The sequence below is a fragment of the Paramisgurnus dabryanus genome, chromosome 8, assembly GCF_030506205.2.
Source record: "Paramisgurnus dabryanus chromosome 8, PD_genome_1.1, whole genome shotgun sequence".
Classification (NCBI taxonomy): Eukaryota; Metazoa; Chordata; class Actinopteri; order Cypriniformes; family Cobitidae; genus Paramisgurnus; species Paramisgurnus dabryanus.
In genome coordinates this window covers 10595660-10615214 of record NC_133344.1, presented here as the reverse complement: position 1 = coordinate 10615214, position 19555 = coordinate 10595660, and the positions used below count along the sequence as shown (strand labels likewise).

At 40.2% G+C, this 19555-nt stretch overlaps 1 protein-coding gene across 1 annotated transcript in view; it reads left to right on the top strand.

Moving 5' to 3' along the window:
• The window catches only part of LOC135771848 (protein NLRC3-like), a 49350-nt gene extending 33147 nt beyond the window's left edge, over positions 1–16203 (top strand). Inside the window, exons 9-12 of the mRNA XM_065282226.1 lie at positions 8152–8325; positions 8676–8849; positions 9092–9265; positions 15056–16203. Of these exons, the coding sequence (XP_065138298.1) occupies positions 8152–8325; positions 8676–8849; positions 9092–9265; positions 15056–15062 (529 nt within the window). The 3' untranslated portion in view covers positions 15063–16203. The remainder of the gene's footprint in view (positions 1–8151; positions 8326–8675; positions 8850–9091; positions 9266–15055) is intronic.
• Positions 16204–19555: the final 3352 nt, after the last annotated feature.

Below are 19555 nucleotides of genomic sequence, written 5' to 3'. Positions count from 1 at the left end.
TGCATAATTTCTCTGCATTTGCTTACTATTGGTTTTGTTAATAACTCAATTAATACCTAGCTTTGAAAGTAGAAGCCCAGGCAAATAATGAAAAAGTGTATAGAGTACAACTATTCTACAGATTATTTTAAAAATAATTGTGGTGACAAAAACACATGTTGAGTACAGTACACTCAAAATGTTCTGTTATCCTTCATTGTGCAGGTCAGAAAACGAGAGGCATTATAAGATACTAATAAAGAGTTTTACAAACTCCACCACAATATGAATTTTTTTAGACACTCTCACTTGTCATTTCTTGCCCTCTTTACAAAAAAGCTGTGATTTTTTACTTGGCTTTGAGTGTCTGATTGACTGACGTCTCATGAGTTCAGTGTTGTAGGCTACAGATGAATAGTTTCAATTGTTTATTAAAAGTAATCAGTTCAGATGAGTCATTAGTTCGCGTATTTAGCGGGAATAGACGCGTTGTAAACTAATCTCAGCTGGACATCGCGAAACATTTCTGTACACGAGACGGAAAACATTTTCTTGCTGGATCCGCGTGAGCGTGCGCGAGAGAGGGAGAGAAAGAACGAGCAGAAACTGTCCGTTTCCATATGCGGAGGTCGCATAGGCAGCGTCATCAAGCCTGGTTTATTTAAGTTAACTGACCATTACATTCGCAAGTCATACGCATATTACAACTATTTACTATAAACAAAGAATAATATTTAACTTTATAATTGTTAATATTCTGAAACAAGACAGTCTTGATGACGTATGCAGCCTGGAAATGCGACCTCCGGAGGCTGCAGCGTTCGCATTCAGACACGCCCACTCTAGTAGTGTGCGCGTGCTGGGCACTGCTCGTTCTTTCTCATGCAATCATCAACATTATCACTGTAATTACATTACAAAAATACTTTGGCGGGACAAAAATTAGTTTTGAAGGCTGCTAAAAAAATAAATGTAGGAAATAACCTGCAAAAAAAATTATAATAACAATAAAATAATCTTTAAACTCTCGCGGGCCACATAATTAACATAATTTGTAAACTCTCGCGGGCCAGATGAAATGAGGGGGCGGGCCGGATTTGGCCCGCGGGCCTTGAGTTTGACACCCCTGCCATATATAGATCAACATTTTGTTCTTGGTATTTTTCCTGTAACTGTCGAGCAATAAATACCATCTTTTCGGAAACCACACTGACTCTCGGGTAGCAGACCCTGGTCTAGATGAACACTTAGGCGGTTCAGAAGAATTCTCGCCAAGATTTTGGCAGCGACTGATAGTATGGAGATGCCTCTATGGTTGTCGGAGTCCTGCCGATTGCCTTTCCTTTTATATAGATTGATTATAGTAGTGTCCTTGAACTCCTTGGGAACGGCTTCTAACTTCCACATGGTCTGGAAGAGCTTGGTCAGTTTCTCGACTAAACGAGGCCCTCCAGCCTTGTAGATTTCTGCTGGAATGGCATCGGACCCTGGAGCTTTGCCTGATGAGAGAAGTGTTATGGCTTTACAGGTTTCCTCAGTGGTTGGTAGAACCACCAAGGACTGGTTTATTTCAACTTGCGGCAATCTCACAATTGCCTCCTCATTTATGGATGATGGCTGATTTAGGACCGTACTGTAGTGTTCGACCCACCTTTCAAGTATTTTGAGTCAACGTTGTTCAGCATGGTGTTTTCTGCCATGCTGCAAGACTCATTCCAGAATTACAACACTGGGATTAAATTCATCTACCGTTTTGACGGTGGGCTATTCAATCTGCAGAGGTTGCAAGCCAAAACTAGAGTGGAGGAAGTCACTGTTTGAGAACTTCTGTTTGCTGATAACTGTGCTTTGGCTGCTGGCTCAAATAAAGATCTACAGGACAGTATGGACCACCTCTCCTCAGCTTGCAACAACTTCGGCCTGACATTCAGCACAAAGAAGACGAAAGTCCTATGTCAAAAAACGGAACCATTTCCACCTGAGCTGTCTGAGGAAACTGCTGGGGATCAAGTGGCAAGAAAAAATCCCTGACAAGGAAATCCTCAGCAAGGCAAATATCCCCAGCATTTACACCATGCTTGCGAAGGAACAGCTTAAAAGGACTGGCCACGTCACCAGAGTGGTACAATTTTGATATCAATCTGTTAGCTTTTAAAAGCTTACTCATTTGCACTTTTTGCATTTGCACACAAAACATTGAGGTGAGGAGACAATGTTTTATTTTCATGGGTCAGAGTAAATTTTCATGTTGGTGTTGTTTTTTGTGTTGAGAGCTTGTAGGATATTAGTCATTCAAAAACAAAACACTCATTAAAAAGACAAAAGTATTAGCTTTATTTTGAGTCATCTTTTAGCTATCAAGTTAAAGCCATGTGGCAGCTAGTTTAGCATGTTTGTCAAGAAGTCAGTTGGGGATGGTTGTCTCATAGCTTTCAGGGTTGGTTGTCACATGTGAGTATTGGACATGTGGACCTTTTAGGACTGTTGGTCTGTTTGTTTGTTTTTGTTTGCTGTTAGGCAACTTACATAATTAAACGATAATAAAGAGGTTTTAGCACTAAAATTATTTAATTTTATTTCTCAACACCGTAGACAATTCAAGTAACTGATCACCCACTTTAATCCCATTGTTTAAACATAAGGGGCATTAATAACAACTGTCATAGGGGTGGTATTCATATTAAAACTTATTTGTAGTTTCTAGCTTAAAAAACTAAAAGTTATGCATTATCTTTTAAAGAGGCCCTTCCACATAAAACCGTTTTTACTTGTATTTTTTTATATGTGTTAGGTCCATATGTGTTTGTGTTGTGTTGTGAATGTGAAAATTAACTTCCACCTCCTCTGTCAGCTCTAGCCACTGAAAAGAAAGAAGCGGAGAAATCAGGTCAGTTTGAAAAGCTTATCAGTGCAGGGGCGAAAATTTCATCTAAATGTTGGGGGGGACATTAAACATAAAATTTTTCAAGAACAATTTTTGAAGGGGACACCAATAATACAGGCAAAATTGTACTTGCAAGGAAATGTGTACAGATAGAAAACGTTTCTCTTTCTCTATGAACGGACGCAAATTTAATTTTAATACACATGAATGCAGAGGTGGAAAGATAATAAAATATTCTACTTAAGTAAAAGTAAAGTTACTTTAATAATATTTTACTTAAGTAAAAGTAAAGTTATTGGTCTGAAAATCTACTCAAGTAAAAGTAAAAAGTAAGTCATTTTAATTTTACTCAGAGGTAAAGTTACTTTTTTACAGTGGGGAGAGGTTTCTAGTATAGTTCAAAAAGGACAAGGGAATATAAATCTCAAACTATTTGTTTTTTATTGTAGGAACATCTTAGCAATTAAAGTGCAATAACAAAAAGTTAATAAAACAAAACGCTTTTTTATAACTAAGAAACATTTATGGAATTGTTTAATGATTTTTACTGGTGAGTTATGCACTTGAAGCAAAAATAATATGAGGTCAGCAGCTAGAAAATAAATTCACTATAGTAAGGTTGTAATTGATGTATTGCTGGTAACATACATTATTTTATTAAACTATATACCTAGTTTAAATGAGCATATAATGAGATGAGTGCCATATACTTTTATCCTTTACACGTTTATTGTATTCTAGCTTCCCAGACCTGTGTACCTGATGTCTTTCAATCTCTCTCTCTCTCCCTCTCTGCAATGTCTAATGACATGCGCATTCCCGAGGACGTTCTTAAGTTGTTTGACTTGACGCGAAGCTGATAGACCTCGAAGGATAATGCACATGTATTAAAAACGCGTCGTGCAAATTAGCGGTAAAAACCCGGCTCAATGAAACAATCGCTTCGTGTCAATGGCCAGGGGTTTCTTTCATAAGAATTGAATTGAGGGTCTGCATTAGCCCTCGCCTGTCTCGTCCCTCTCCATGGCTCTTTTTGCGCGTTCCCCCGCCCATCAATCAATCATCCGTGGCGCTTCTTTATCACCTTGCTATTTTATTTTTTTACTCAGTAACGGATATGATTTAAAATGTAGCGAAGTAGCCTACAATACTTTAAAGTGCCCATCTTATGACTGCTTTTCCACAAGTTATATAGGTGTATGAGTTCCATAAAGCATGTTTCAAAAGTTGTTTGCTCGAAATAGCTTGTAGGAAAAGATTGTTACCCATCTCTAGAAGCCTCTGTTTCAGGGCAGTTCAGATTGTGCCGTTTTGAGCTAGTCTTACATATTTATGAGCTGCTGCTCCTTTGATCACGCCCCACTACTAACGTCATGTGCCCGTGCGCGTGCTCAGTGGTATCGTGAGCAGTACAGACCATACTGTGTTATTATTTTATATATTATTATTATTAACGGTTTATGTTGCCAACAGACAAATCATACAGAAAAGTATCACTAATAAGTACACTACAGGAGAAGAAACTCATGACACACAATGATTCCAGAGTAAATTGTGATGTTACGTTAGCAGTCACAACAATAAACTCGTTTTCCCTGGACAATGCTAACATATTCCCATTATAAAACATTTTCAAACGCATTATTTTCGCAAATTACATAAATTAAGACCCGGCGGGGGATGTATACTGCTTGTGGACCGCGTGCCAATTGCTAGAAGCTAGCGGGAGGTCCGGACCGTAAAGTTATAAGAGGCTCGGGGGTTAGCCTCGTCAGAAAAGCCGGGGCGGTAAGGCCCGGTCTCGGTGTGTCAAACTCATCATGACACACAAAGATTCCAGCGTAAATTGTGATGTAGCAGTCTGAACAATACACTCGTTTGCCCTGGACAATACTAACATATTCCCGTTATAAACATTTTTAAACGCATTATTTTCGCAAATTACAGAAATTAAGACCCGGCGGGGGATGTATACTGCTTGTGGACCACGTGATAATTGCTAGAAGCTAGCGTGAGGTCCGGACCGTGTATATATCTATGCGGACCGTAAAGTTATTAGAGGCTCGCCTTGTCAGAAAAGCCGGGGCGTACGGTCTCGGTTAGTTTGGCAAAAAGCTTTTAGCTCTAGCATCATAAATGTAGTATTTTGTGACAGAAGATGACAACATGCAAAATATAACGTGACTTCTTACCTTTTGTGATGAAACAACGCGATCGCGAATCGAATCCAGTCTGTTTCAGATGTGTGAATGATCCATGAAAGTCCAATAAAATACATCCAATTACCATTTTTGTCCACAAATGCTTATAATCCGTGAAATATAGATACATAGTCTGTTGTTTACATCAGATTTCGCATGAAGGTCTTATCGCCTACAATCTGAGGACTGTTTGCGTCGTAACACCCTGTATATAAGATTACTCCGGGTTCCAATAACCACGCGTTAAAACTTTGTTTTTAAAAGTAGGTGGGAGTATAATCCATAATATCCAAATAGCGCTGTTATTTCCGTGAGACATGATAACAGCACAGAGGGTCTCATTCAAGTGACTGCTCTATGCTCTCTAGCTACCTGGTGGGTGAAGACCTGCGAGTGGGGTGGTGGGCGGGAAAATTCAAACTGAATGTGACGAAACGGTTTGTTACGTCACAACGGAGCTGAGTTTTAACTGCCGCAATCTGAGACTCAAGGCAGAGGACATTCAGAAACCTGTATCTCACTCAAAACAGCATGGACGGATTTTTTTCCAAGTTTGTATGCGTGTGGGAGCATCAGAGACACAAAATAACACCCCAAAACCCAGAAAAAGTGAGTTTTTCATAATACGGGCACTTTAAAGAAAACATACTTAAGTAAAAGTAAAAGTACAGATTTTAAACCTACTCAAAAAAGTAAAAGTACACAAAAAAAAAAACTCAATTACAGCAACGTGAGTAAATGTAATTTGTTACTTTCAGCTCTGCCTCACCTCTGCATGAATGCATAAAATGTTTTCTTGTTCGTTTATCTGCTTCTGTTCTCATAAAACGAAATATGTTCATGTTTATATGTCCAAATAGTCCCGTTTTAAAACATATGAGGTTAAACTGATAAGTGATGGGAAACGTTTGTTTGTAGCTGATTAACGCGTCGGCTCTGTACACTTATCAACCACCCGACTGTGTGGCGCTGGCAGTGGACCAAACCACTGTGAGGCAAGGGAGGGGGGAATCAAAATGTTTACAACGTTTTTTGTTGTTGCTCCGTTTGCATTTGTATTGTTTTACTTCTTACACAACTATTTTAAGTATTATAAATCATTAAATTATTTTCAATACACATATTTTAATAATATTTTAGGGGGGGAAAACCCTCAGATGGGGGGTCCTGTCCCCCCCGACCCCCCGGGATTTCCGCCTATGTATCAGTGTGACGTGGAACTGATCGAGGTCATTAATATTCATGAGCTCTTCAACTTGAGACCGCGCCCACATATTACGTGTAGTTGAGTTAGTTTTCATAACAAGTTACAGCAAGGATGGCTAAACGTTAACCGTACCGTATTCGGGCCATTGTTTTTCGTCGAGAGACATCATTCCTATTAAACGAGGGAATCATAACAGTTGCTACATGTTTGGATGTTCAGAAGAACGCTGGATTTGAAGAGAGACTGCGATTAAAAAGCAATGCTCCTCTATCAATATTGGATCCGGACGTAATGGTGGCGCAGCTTATGTGAGTAAAACGCTTTAGTACTATGTGTCACTGTGGTGGCCGGTGTTTTCTCTTCCGAGGGACGCGAATTCATGCTGCACAGGCTTTGAAAGGGTTTATGATAAAAGACACGCGTGTTTGTGGGAGTAAAACACTTTAGTACTATGTGTCACTGTGGCGGCCGGTGTTTTCTCTTCCGAGGGACGCGAATTCATGCTGCACACGCTTTGAAAGGGTTTATGATAAAAGACACGCGTGTTTGTGTGAGTAAAACACTTTAGTACTATGTGTTACTATCAGTTGCGGCCATTGAATGTGATAAAAACACATGTGTGTGTTTGTGCATTCGTTACACGCGCGTCGAAGGGTTTATGTAAAAGACGCGTGTGTGTGTGTGTGTGTGTGTGTGTGTGTGTGTGTGTGTGTGTGTGTGTGTGTGTGTGTGTGTGTGTGTGTGTGTGTGTGTGTGTGTGTGTGTGTGTGTGTGTGTGTGTGCATCGAAAGGGTTTACGATAAAAGACGCATGTACGTTTGTGTTTGTGTGTGTGTTTTTGTACGTGGGTTTACGATAAAAGACACGCGTGTGTGTGTGTGTGTGTGTGTGTGTGTGTGTGTGTGTCAAAAGGGTTTATGATAAAATATGCGTGTGTAAGAAAGACACTGTGTCTTAAGACACTCACTTAACATTAAACTGATTACACATGAGATTAAATTGAAAGTTAGTTTGAACGAAAAACTGTTATCCAATCATAGCAGTGGGCGTTTACTTCCAAGTCGTCAATGCAGCCCGCCCATTAAAACGGATCATTTCTCTAACCAGCCTCAAAATCAGGGTACAAAATAGCCTATTACTTATTGCTTTTGATGTTTTTGGATGTAAAAACCATGCAAACGTCATGAGTAGACCTCAGACAACAGTCTAAAACAATAAAAACGCCAGAGGAAGGGAACCTTTAAGATCCCAATTTATCACTGAAATCCTATTAAACCTCTATAGGGACAACCAACCCCATACCCTGTGACAACCAACATCGTGATGGGGTTGGTTGTTACATTTTGTCAGAGTCTCTTTGATGGTTAATTACTTCCTGTTAAAATACATTCTAAAAGTAAAAAGTGTACACATTTAAAGCCAAGATCCCAAGTTTTCATTTTATGTAGGAATTACTGCTGAAAGATTTTTTGAAGATGAGCAATTCATGCATGAGTAAAAATTGTGACAACCAACCCCGGTCTCCCCAAGTAAATTCTTTAAGTATATAAACATAGACTACTTACAGGCTGTAAGTCAGAAGTGGGCAGAATTATGATAATGACCTTCGTGTCCACATCAACAAGCAGAACAAACTGTTGCCTACAATCCTTGTGTTTGTTGTTGTTCAAGAAAAGAGATTTACGTTGGAAACGACAACTCGCATCATCGTTTACTTTGAGATTTGTAGCTTTTGCATATTACACACCAAAGGTAATGTAAAAGTGTGAATTGGTTAATAGGTGTTCTTTAAATATATAGAACACTAGTGACATTTTGTGCCTCAAAAGTGTAAGACAACACATATGAGTAAGTGAAGAATTGGTCGTTGTTTTCTCCAGTCTGAGATGGTGTAATATCACAGATGAAGGTTGTGTTGCTCTGAATTCAGCTCTGAGATCAAACCCATCACACCTGACACATCTGAATCTGACTGATAATAGTATTGGAGATACAGGAGTGAGGCTGATATCTGATGTACTGGAGAATCCTCACTGTAACCTGGAAAAACTGAGGTAATAAAAAAAAAATGTTTTGTTGAGTTCTGTTGCTGTGAATTCAGGCGATTGATCTTCACAAGATCTGATCCTCAATAAGATGATACTGCAATTCTGATAATGATGACAAGAACAAGAGACTCTCACATCACTTTTAACATCTACATCTGCTTACATTAAATAAAGATTTATAAACTTCCTCTGTCCAATCATGTCTTGTTGTCTGTAACATAAAATAGTTCAGACCAGACTATGAAAGTGATGCAAGCTTTAGATTTGTGATTATCTGTAATAATGACCCCATTGTTGATCTGATGTGTGTGTATTGATTACTGTGAGAGATAAGTGTGTGTGTCTGTTCTCTACAGTTTGTGTGATTGTGATATCACAGCTGAAGGTTGTGTTGCTCTGACTTCAGCTCTGAGATCAAACCCATCACACCTAACACATCTGAATCTGTCTGTTAATAAATTTGGAGATTCAGGAGTGAAGCTGCTCTCTGATGTACTGAAGGATCCTCACTGTAAACTGGAGAAACTCTGGTAAGATCCTGTGATACTGTAATAAGCAGACATGGTGTGATTTTCATAATGAAATTCTGTCAGGTACTGTAATTTATACTGAGACTAAATCAGTGTTCTTTGGATTATAATTACGAAGTGTCCCAGTCCTGATAAAAACATGATTGATTAGCCTTTTTTATAGTGTCACAATGTTTTACAGGTTTCACTATATTTACAAGAACAGTGTAGTGGAGTAAAGTGTGTGTCATTGTTTTCTGCAGGTTGAGTTATTGTAATATCACAGTTGAAGGTTGTGTTGCTTTGACTTCAGCTTTGAGATCAAACCCATCACATCTGAGAGAACTGAATTTGTCTAAGAATAAACTAGGAGATTCAGGAATGAAGCTGCTCTCTGATCTAAAGGATAATCCACAACATACACTGGATAAAGTATTGTGAGTAGTAATAATTTTAAATAAATCACACAATAGTAAAAAAAAACAGAACGCTTAGGTTACTCACGTAACCCTGCTTCCCTGAAATAACGGGAACGAACTGCGTAGACGTTTGTAGCATGGCCAGCTACACAGTGCTCGTTCCCATTATTTCAGGGAACTGGGGTTATGTGAGTAACCTATGCATTCCCTTTCAATACGATTCACTTCGCATTGCGTCAGTTAGCTGACGCTATGGGGGAACGTAATCCCATCCCGCCGTGCATACACAACGGACTGAGGTGCCCTTACCGGAGAGACACTGCATGTGGCATAGCTCTAGCGAGCGTCAGTGTAAGCACCATATATGAGACAGTAATACGCATACAGTGAAGTTTCTAAACGCACCATGATGCATATATAACAGAGCACGAGACGGCAGGTTCCCTGAGCGCGCCGCGAGCTGTGCATAGTTTATTAATAGATAGCCATGACGGTGAGCTCGCAGCGCCCCATGAAGGCATACAGAAACGGAGTCGCATGAACATTAAGCCGATAAGACCTGTGCTTGTAAGGCAGGGACATCCAGGCTATAAAATTTGACAAACGTAGACGGCGAGGACCAGCCGGCCGCATTACAAATGTCAAAGATAGAAATCCCTGTAGACCAAGCCCATGATGAAGCCATACTTCGCGTGGAGTGGGCTTTTAAACCAACTGGACTATGTTCATTCAGGGAGGCGTAAGCCAAAGCGATGGCTTCGACAATCCATTTAGATAGCCTCTGTTTAGTGAGCGGCATACCTAAAGAGTGGTGCGCGAAGCTTACGAACAGCTGATCTGACTTGCGGTATGAGGCAGAGCGGTCCGTGTATATTCTTATATAGCGACCGCTGTCCAACATTTCCTGTAGAAAGGAGAAAATATGCTCCACTTCACAGGTGTTTCGTCGTGCACCAGTCAGAAAAAATAGACCACTTTTGAGCGTAAAGGCGCCTGGTAGATGGGGCCCTAGCTTCCGTTAGAGTATTTAACAAATGTCCTGAAAGGCGTGACGGTTGCCGTTCAGAGACCAAACGTGTAGATTCGATAGCTCCGGCTGTGGATGCCATATCATCCCTCCCGCCTGAGAGAGGAGGTCATTTCTCAGCGGTACTGGCCATGGTGCTGATGTTTTCAGCTGCCATAGGTCGGGGAGCCATGGTTGATTGTGCCAAAACAGGGCGATCAGGATTATCGCGCATTTCGTCTCTCTTATCCTCTGAAGGACCTGTGGTAACAGAGCCACCAGAGGAAAAGCATAAAGAAGACACGCCGGCCATGTTTGCGACAGGGCATCGTGGTGTCTCGAGAAGAAGATTGGGCAATGCGCATTCTCGCCTGATGCAAACAGATCGATCTCCGCTCGGCCGAAGACGGTCCATATTTTCTCGACTGTCTGAGGATGCAGCCTCCATTCTCCCGGCGGCGGGCCGTTCGCGCGAGAGAATGTCTGCACAAATATTGGCTACACCCGGTACGTGAGTCGCTTTCAACGTACGTTCACGTGAGCCCATAATAAAAGCAGTTTCACCAGGCTGGATATGGAGCGAGAATTTAGCCCTCCTTGGTGGTTTATGATTGAGACCACCGTACTAGAAAGTGCTGATGTTGGAGTTTCGGACGAAGGTGCCGTAGCCCTAGGATAACCGGCCACATCTCGAGGTGGTTGATATGTAGCTGAGACAATTGGTTGTTCCACGTACCGAAGGCGGGTTCGCCGTCGCAGTGTGTGCCCCAACCCGTCGCAGACGCATCCGTGGTCACCACTTTCCTCCTGCTCACGGAGCCGAGCTCCGTGCCCGAGAGGAAAAGGTGAGGGGATGTCCATATCAAAAGCGCTTTCACATATCTGTAAGTGATTTTGATTAATAAGCGGCCCGACAACCGAACACAGGGCGGAACTTTCGCTTTCAACCAAAACTGAAGCAGTCTCATGAACAGCATTCCCAACAGTATTAGTGGGGATGCTGCTGCCATCAGACCCAGCATTTTTTGGAATCGTTTGAGAGGGAGATGTGAACCCGCTCTGAACGACGCCGCCTCGCGTCTGAGCGTGAGCGCGTGTTCCGGTGTAAGCCATGCTCGCGTCTTTAACGAGTCGAGCGTCATGCCTAAGAAGACGATCCGCTGCATGAGGGAGAGCAACCTCTTCTGGAGGTTGATTTTGAACCCTAAATTCTCCAAATGCTGGAGTACAACGGTCTTGTGTGCGATAATTTCCCTATCTGACTGGGCTACAATAAGCCAGTTGTCGAGGTAATTCAATATGCGGATGCCGCTCTGTCTGAGAGGGGCGAGCGCCGCTTCCGCACATTTGGTAAACGTGCGTGGTGCCAGAGATAATCCGAAGGGCAGAACTTTGTATTGGTATGCTGTCCCGACGAACGCGAATCTTAGAAACGGCCTGTGACGAGTTGCTATCAGAATGTGAAAGTAAGCGTCTCTCAGATCCACTGATATGAACCAATCGCCCGGTCGAATTAACGCCATGATTCGTCTGGCTGTAAACATTTTGAACGGCCGTTTGACAAGAGCGCGATTCAAAACGTGTAGATCCAATATCGGTCTGAGGCCGCCGTCTTTCTTTGGAACAAGAAAATAACGACTGTAAAAGCCTGATTCGCTATGATCCGCCAGGACCGTCTCTATCGCGTCTTTAAGTACTAAAGAACGCACCTCTTACCTGAGGATCTGCATACGATCGTCTGGGACAGTGGTGTAGAGCAGGGGTTTTCAAACTTTTTGTGTGTGTGGACCACTATTTGTAATCAAGAATTTTCGCGGACCACCTCATGATACTCATAATAGAATATGTCTACACAAAGTCCTAAATTTATCTGCACCTATTAATAGGCTTACTAGCACTAAAACTATAACTGGTCATCACATCAGTACAACATATTCTTAAAACATATTTTTTTTAAATATATTTTTTCTTAAAAATATATATTTTATATTTTATTTTGCCTTTACACGGACCACCTGCAGTACCCTCACGGACCACTAGTGGCCTGCGGACCACAGTTTGGGAAGGGCCGGTGTAGAGAACGCCGCAAAACTGGGGTGGTCTCCGAGCAAATTGAAGTGAATAACCGTTTTGGATTACGTTTAGAATCCAGCCCGGCATATTGGGGGTGGATTGCCAAACGTGAAGTTTGACGGTAAGCGTCGATATGCTTATGGACGGTGAGCCGTGTGTGTGTACAGAGGAGGAAATTTGCTCTTTTTGTGAAAAGGTAAAAATTTGTTTTTCGCTGTTAGAGCGAGGGTGTGTCCATCGCCCGAGGGGACTGAAACACGCAGAACTTTCGAGGGCGGGCCGGCCGAAGCGGGACCAGAGCCTCTTTTTCTCCTCAGCAACCCGAACCGTGTCCTTGGACTTAGTGCGCTCCTGATGAACCTCAGGGAAGAACGGCGCTCGCCTCTGGCGGGATGGTTGACGGCGCCCGTGCTGCAGGAACCACTCATCCAGACGGCTGAGTTGAGGCTCTGACGGTGGCGACCACTGGATATTGAGCTCCGCTGTAGCTTGAGTAAGGATGCGGACGAGCTCAGAGTCGTGTTGACGCGACTCAGTGGGTTCTTCAGCGGCGGCGGCGTGGGCATCTTCATCCGAAGCCGCTCAATCCTATAACTCCTCAGAGAATGACATCATCTCCACGGTGTCACCGGACCCAAAGGAAACCATGCCGCTAGCACTCAGCAGGGGGCGTTGGTGCTCATGGATGAAGGTGACAGGACGATGGCGGGGAGATGGAGCACGCGGGGGATGAGCCGGCATGGACTCGGTCTCGGGGCGCCTCTCGACTTCACGGCTCCGCTGCTGTTTAGGCTGGAGAGCACGGGAAGCCTTCCTTTTGAAGATATCGAGGCAGGAGCGCGGCACCGCGATTGGAAGGAGCTCGCAGTGGGCGCAGCACGGCCTACATGTGTCTCTAATGCAGTGCAGAGCATTACTGTTGCTTTTCTCGTCTTGTTGTGTTGTGAGCCCTTTTAATTGTAAATGCGAGTGATGGTATTATTGTAGATCGCATATAGCGCAGACAATTTTGTTTGATGATATTTAAGGTGCACATTTACATTGCTAATTAAGTTTCTGTACCATTAAATGAGTGTGCGCATCCGCGTCAAACATTTAATAACAAATAAAGATCAAGAGAACAAGCAATCCTTTAGATTAGTTTACACAGAAAGCAGAGGCAACTAGGCAGATTAACTGGATTGTTTAGATTAATACAAAAGTCCATCTCCTATTGCTTCTGGCTTACCCAGCCAGACTATAGCCAAGTTATGATTGTAATCATCAGTTGGGCAGCTTGAAGATGGGCATCAAGCAGAACTGGACCAAGGATGATCAACAGGGCAAATAAATAAATAGTCTGTCTCTCCTCATGTCCCAAACCAAACCAATCAGCTTTCTCAAATCAAATTCGAAAAGGGCGACTTTAGCTGCGTTTCCATTGCAGATATGCGCAAAACCTTAGCTATTTTAAAATGTCGACAAAATACTATTGTAAAATGACGCTGTTTCCATTAACCAATGATATACAACTGAAACATAGTTTTTTCCTCTCACAACAGGTCAATCCAAACATCACATCGACTTATGTTAGTAGGTTTACTAACATCACATCCACTGCACTAGGCATTATTTTTAAATGAAGGAGAACTAAGAGTATTATCCAAATATTAATGCCAAGGAAATCCCCTTATACTTGTGAGCAGACACATATTGAGGTGTTTCTGGGAGGTTTTAGTACATACCGCGTCATCTTCAAATATTAATTATGTGACTTACTTCCATCATGTGACCTGAAGATTTCCATAGCAGTTTTGTAAAATACACCTCTTCCGAATTGGCTAAAAACCACCTCATGCGAGCGTAAAAACTTTTTTGCGATGTATTTGTAAGAGTTTGTTTTAGTCGCATATTGAATTGCTGATCTATAAGAATATGATTTATATTTTCAGCTCTCATTAGTGTCTCTGTAGGTCAGTAACAAACATACAGGGTGTTTAATTTTTATATTTAATATATATTGAATAATAAATATTTGTGTTGGAAATGTACATTTATCTTTTGTATTATATTAGTCTTTTAATCTGATCTCCTTTGACAATTTTTTTTTGCATAAGTCATCTCATGATCCTTGCCACGTCTGATAAAATCGGCCACATCCTCATTTAAACAGATCATGCTAAATCGCCCACATCCTCATTTAAACAGATATTCTACCCCTGTAGTATAGACAGTTTCAGCAGTAACAACATAAACAAGCGGCTGTCGTGGTCCGCACGTAACTTCCGGTAAACTCCGCTAAGAATAAATAACAACAAAGTTCTTTAAACTTAGTTTATTTATATAACAAGCAAAAAACAACACATAGATTACCTAGGAAACCAAAACATTTGTTATTTTCGACGAGACATTTGTTCAAGAGATCAGTTTAGCAACAAGTCAGACCCCAAAAAAACGAAACCGTAAGTAAAGTTCGGATCCAGACATGTTTCGCGTCACCATATGTGCGTTCGATGAAACTGTCTATAATGCCTAAGTCAAGAGCAGGCTGTTTAATTTTGCTTAAGTCATTGAGACTTAGGCAATTTTACAAGCTTTTCTAAATGGCAGCTGCATCAATAAGAACATAGTCAACCTCTGAAGTTAGTTCCATTTATTTGTGTTTTCTGAGAAACCTGAAAAAATGACTTAGGCAATTATTTTAGGAAGGTGACGATATGTGACTGTGTGCTGTGTTTTTGTGCTTACAGCTTTTAGTAGATGCCAGTCTGATCATTAGCTGATGAAGATTTAGGAGAGACTCAACACAAATCAACAGAGACACAGTAATAGGATGTGTCGTAAACGGAGACTTTCGTAAACGCTGCAGACCCTGTTTTAGTTTGAAAACTACGGGTTATGCTGCAGTGTAAACGGTCTTAAACAGAGATCTATGTAAACAAAAGTGTGAGTCCATCACATAGACTCCCTGCTGGATGATATCTGCATATGTGTTCCTTACTATAAATGCAGTTTACACAATGTGATGCTGGAGCAATACAATGGAATTTCCTTTCCACTGTTAAGTCTTTACTCTGTTCACTCCAGTTTAAAAAACAAGGTTATTTACATTCCCTGTTTTGTATTATGATAATTAGGTGAAGGCAGCCCTTATAAGCTGTTTTAATTAACATAGCCCATATAAGGTAATTAACATGAACTAGAAATGCTATCAGTTAAACACAATATGCCAAGGAAGGATTTTTATGCAGTCTATAATTGAGTTGATTGGGATCTTGCAGCTTTAAAAAATCAATGGAAATCTATGTTGTAATCTTTTATAGTTGTCCTTTACTTTGTAAAGTGCAGTTGATAAAAAACAGTCTGAAGAATCATTTACGTTAAGAGTATAGCTGTTTTTTCAAGTTCACTGTTTGATAATGTGTCGTTATTTTTGCTTTACTGAAGCTGTCTGTGTGTGAAACCTGTTCTCCAATAATGTTAATAATTATAATATAAGCATTGGTCAAGCATTTTTGATACAGTCTTATTTGAGGCAGAAGGTCAATTTCTAGAAAAGATGCATTGTTGTTGTTTGCCATTTTTAAATGTTACAATTTTATTGGTGTGACTGTGTGTAACCATAGATATTTATAAAGGCTAGATGTGTTACGGCGGAGTTACTAACGTCATCACCTGGAGGCCATCTTACCACAGGCAGCGCGCTCACTAGTAGCATTGAGTTTAATGGTGCAATACTTTTTAATGACCATAACTTGCTACATTTTCTACCAATTTTCAAACGGTTTGGTTTAAACATTATTAACATGGCTATAATTCTGGATGCTTCAACATGTTTCATGAAATTCTTTTTTTTTTGTATAAGCATGCAGTGTCATAGGTACATTTTTGACATTTATAACAAACCAAACCATTTGAAAATCGATAGAAAATTAAGCAAGTTACGGTCATTTAAAAGTACCTGCACCATTAAAACTCAGTGCTATGAGTGAGTGAGCTGCCTGTGGTAAAATGGCCGCCAAATGCAGACGTTACACTCAATTGCCAGCAGTGCGGGGCGATACATCTAGACTTTATACATATGTATGTGTGTAATAGCTCAAGTATAAAGTATGTCACTAAGACTGCCTTTGAAAATCAGACTACAGTCTCAAATCTTATTGTGAGCTAAAAAGCATCACAGTTTGATTTCAAGCATTAATATGATTTCAATCGCTGACATGACATTACTCAGTTAATATTAAATATATTAAGTTTATATTTTTACAAAATGTTCTTTACATAATGTAGAAAACAGTAAACTACAAATAAATACTTCAGCTGGGTTTTCACAGGCATGGTCACAATTATCTTTAATCTTTGTTTAAGAATGTTGCATTTTCTCTGAATATTTGATTACTGTACTATATTTTTCAATTAAATTTATATTTCACAATATTTTCTTAGCTGCAGACATTGTAGGTCTCTATAAATACTGATAATTGTTGTAAAAACAATTGCAAAAGAAATAGGTCTGTATTTTTTAATTGCAGACAAAGATTTTAAATAACTAGGTTGGAGTGGAGGCTGGTGACTGTTCTTCCGAGGGGCGCAAATTCAAACTATGTGTTCAGAGTGTCATGTGTGTTGCTTGTGTTTTCAAAATATGTGTTTGTTGCATCATGTAAACCATATGCATCACGTGTTTTGTCAAAATAAGTACCTGCTGCACACGCGTCGAAACCATGTATGATAAAAGAGACGCTCACGTTCACAAAATTCACACGAGACACTCCCTTAACAGTAAACTCTGATTACGCATGAGATTATGTGAGTATCTGGCAAACGCAAGCATCTTTATCATAAACCATTTAGACGCAGCACTAAATTTATTTTGACAAGACACGTGATACACATAGGTTCACTCGACGCGCCAAACACATATTGAAATTATGAACCACACACATCACGGTCTACACACATGTTGTGATGAACTTTGCATCGTGCGCCCTCGAAAAAAGAACTGCTAGGTTGTTTGGTGCGAAATGGGTATGGTAGGGGCCCCGACCTCCTATTCTATTGAATTTTTTATTGAAGGTCAGTCTTTAATGGAGAAAATGGAGAAGTGAGGGAGTGAGTTACCTTGGTTTATTATTTGTGCTCTTTTTTATTGTCTTGCCCCTACTGAAAAGACCAGCTAAACCAGGCTGGGAGAGCAACCTTAGGCTTCAGCTCGGACTATAGTCAGTTTTTTACTTTTTTTACTTTCTGTTTAGGTAAATGTACATGCACGGTCTATCGCACAGCGTTGCAAGGTTTATTTGACTCGTACATGTATGCAGATGTTTGCGGCATGCACATTGCAACAAAATGCAACTCCACTCCCTGGCTCTGTGTATTTTTGTAATACTTTATTGATTGTTCTATTGCAATAGTTTCTCTTTATGGAATGTAAATATTTTTGTATATTTTCATTTATTTACAAGTTAGTAAGATCCTGTGTGCATCACGTGTTTTGTCAAAATAAGTGCCTGCTGCCTCTAAAAGGTTTATGATAAAAGAGACGCTCGCGTTTGCCAGATACTCACCTAATCTCATGCGTAATCAGAGTTAAGTGTTAAGGGAGTGTCTTGCGTGTATTTTGTGAACGTGAACGTCTCTTTGATCATGAACGATTTTGACGTTACACTGATTATTCTTTATTTTGATGTCTAAAATGCCTCCTTTAATCAAAATATATGTGGGGTTTTTACTTATGTAAATATGGTAAGGAGTGTCACATTTCCGTTTACACTTGAGGCATTTGGCCAACACACTGATAGCTGCCCAATCAGAGCACACTGTGCTTTCTCAGAACTGAGCTTTGTAGAAATCGTCATGTTTCAGAAAGATGGGGCATAGAGCTCTCACAATACATTTCTGAACATCTTGTGTCCAGGTAAACCATAATCAATTAATAATATATATTATAATAATGAATAGGCCTACTGCAATGCTATAATAATTTTTTGTTCATAACATTTTATTGTAAAGTGTTACCAGTTTTATTGTTTTAAAGGTGCAGTGTGTAAATTTTAGCGGCATCTAGTGGTGAGGTTGCGAATTGCAACCAACGGCTCAGTCCATTGCTCACCCCTCACTTTTGAAACGCATAGAAAAGCTACGTAGCTGCCACCGGAAAAACATGTCATCGTCTGAGACAACTTAGTTAAAAAGTTTGTCCGTTAAGGGCTTCTGAGGAAACATGGCGGCACAAAATGGCGACTTCCACGTAATGGGACCCTCTTGTATGTAGATAAAAACATCTCATTCTAAAGGTAATAAAAACATAATGGTTCATTTAAAGATCTTTATACACCCCTGATAGTATAGTTTTGTATATTATTTTGCATTTCTTTTAAGGGATCTTTCTAAAAATTACACACTGCACCTTTAATTTACTGAAATTTATATTATCAGGAGCATGTATCTGCATCACCATCATCTGACACATATGAACTTTCGTCAAGAGAAATTAGAAGAATGATGCACGATGTCAAGTGTCTCAGGATTCAGTACTTCAATGTGTCCTGAGATTGATACTGATATTCAGAAAACTCAGATTTTGGATATTTCCCACCTCAAAACCAGAAATCATACCTGGGCAAAGGACAGCGCAAAGAGAAGCTGAATAAGTAAAGTGAACAGGCAAACCCAAAAAGAACTGATGTAATAGTCAGAAGTATGGCTAATTTGGGTCTTTTACATTTTGTGGATGTGGCATTAGATGAAAATGCAGTCATGCACAGAATATATTAAAGACAGTCAGTAGGCTACACAAAAGTAAATGTACACAGATGTTATGCAGATCTTTTTAATATGGTGGAATATACAGTAAGGTTATAAACTCAAATCATAGTATTCATTCCAACATTTTTAACCAGACCCTCATTGAGGGCTGAACACCATTAATATTAATTTAACTTAAAATTAATTCAATTTAGGTCAAATTAGGTTTTGATATCAGGTTTTTTGGGATTGCAATTAAACTTTAATAAGACTTACATTTAAAAATATGAAATTCTTCTAAAAGAAAACACTTTTTGTATTTCTAAATGAATTTTTTAATTTTGTTGCATATTTTTATAGAATAAAAGTATTTTGACTGGTCCTGAGATAAATTATTCCTGTGGGTTGCGGAATTAAAGTTTGCGAACCACTCCGGAGCAGAAGGTGTCGCTAATGCACCAATACGCGGAATGCCAACCGCCGTAAAACATAAATAGAGGAAG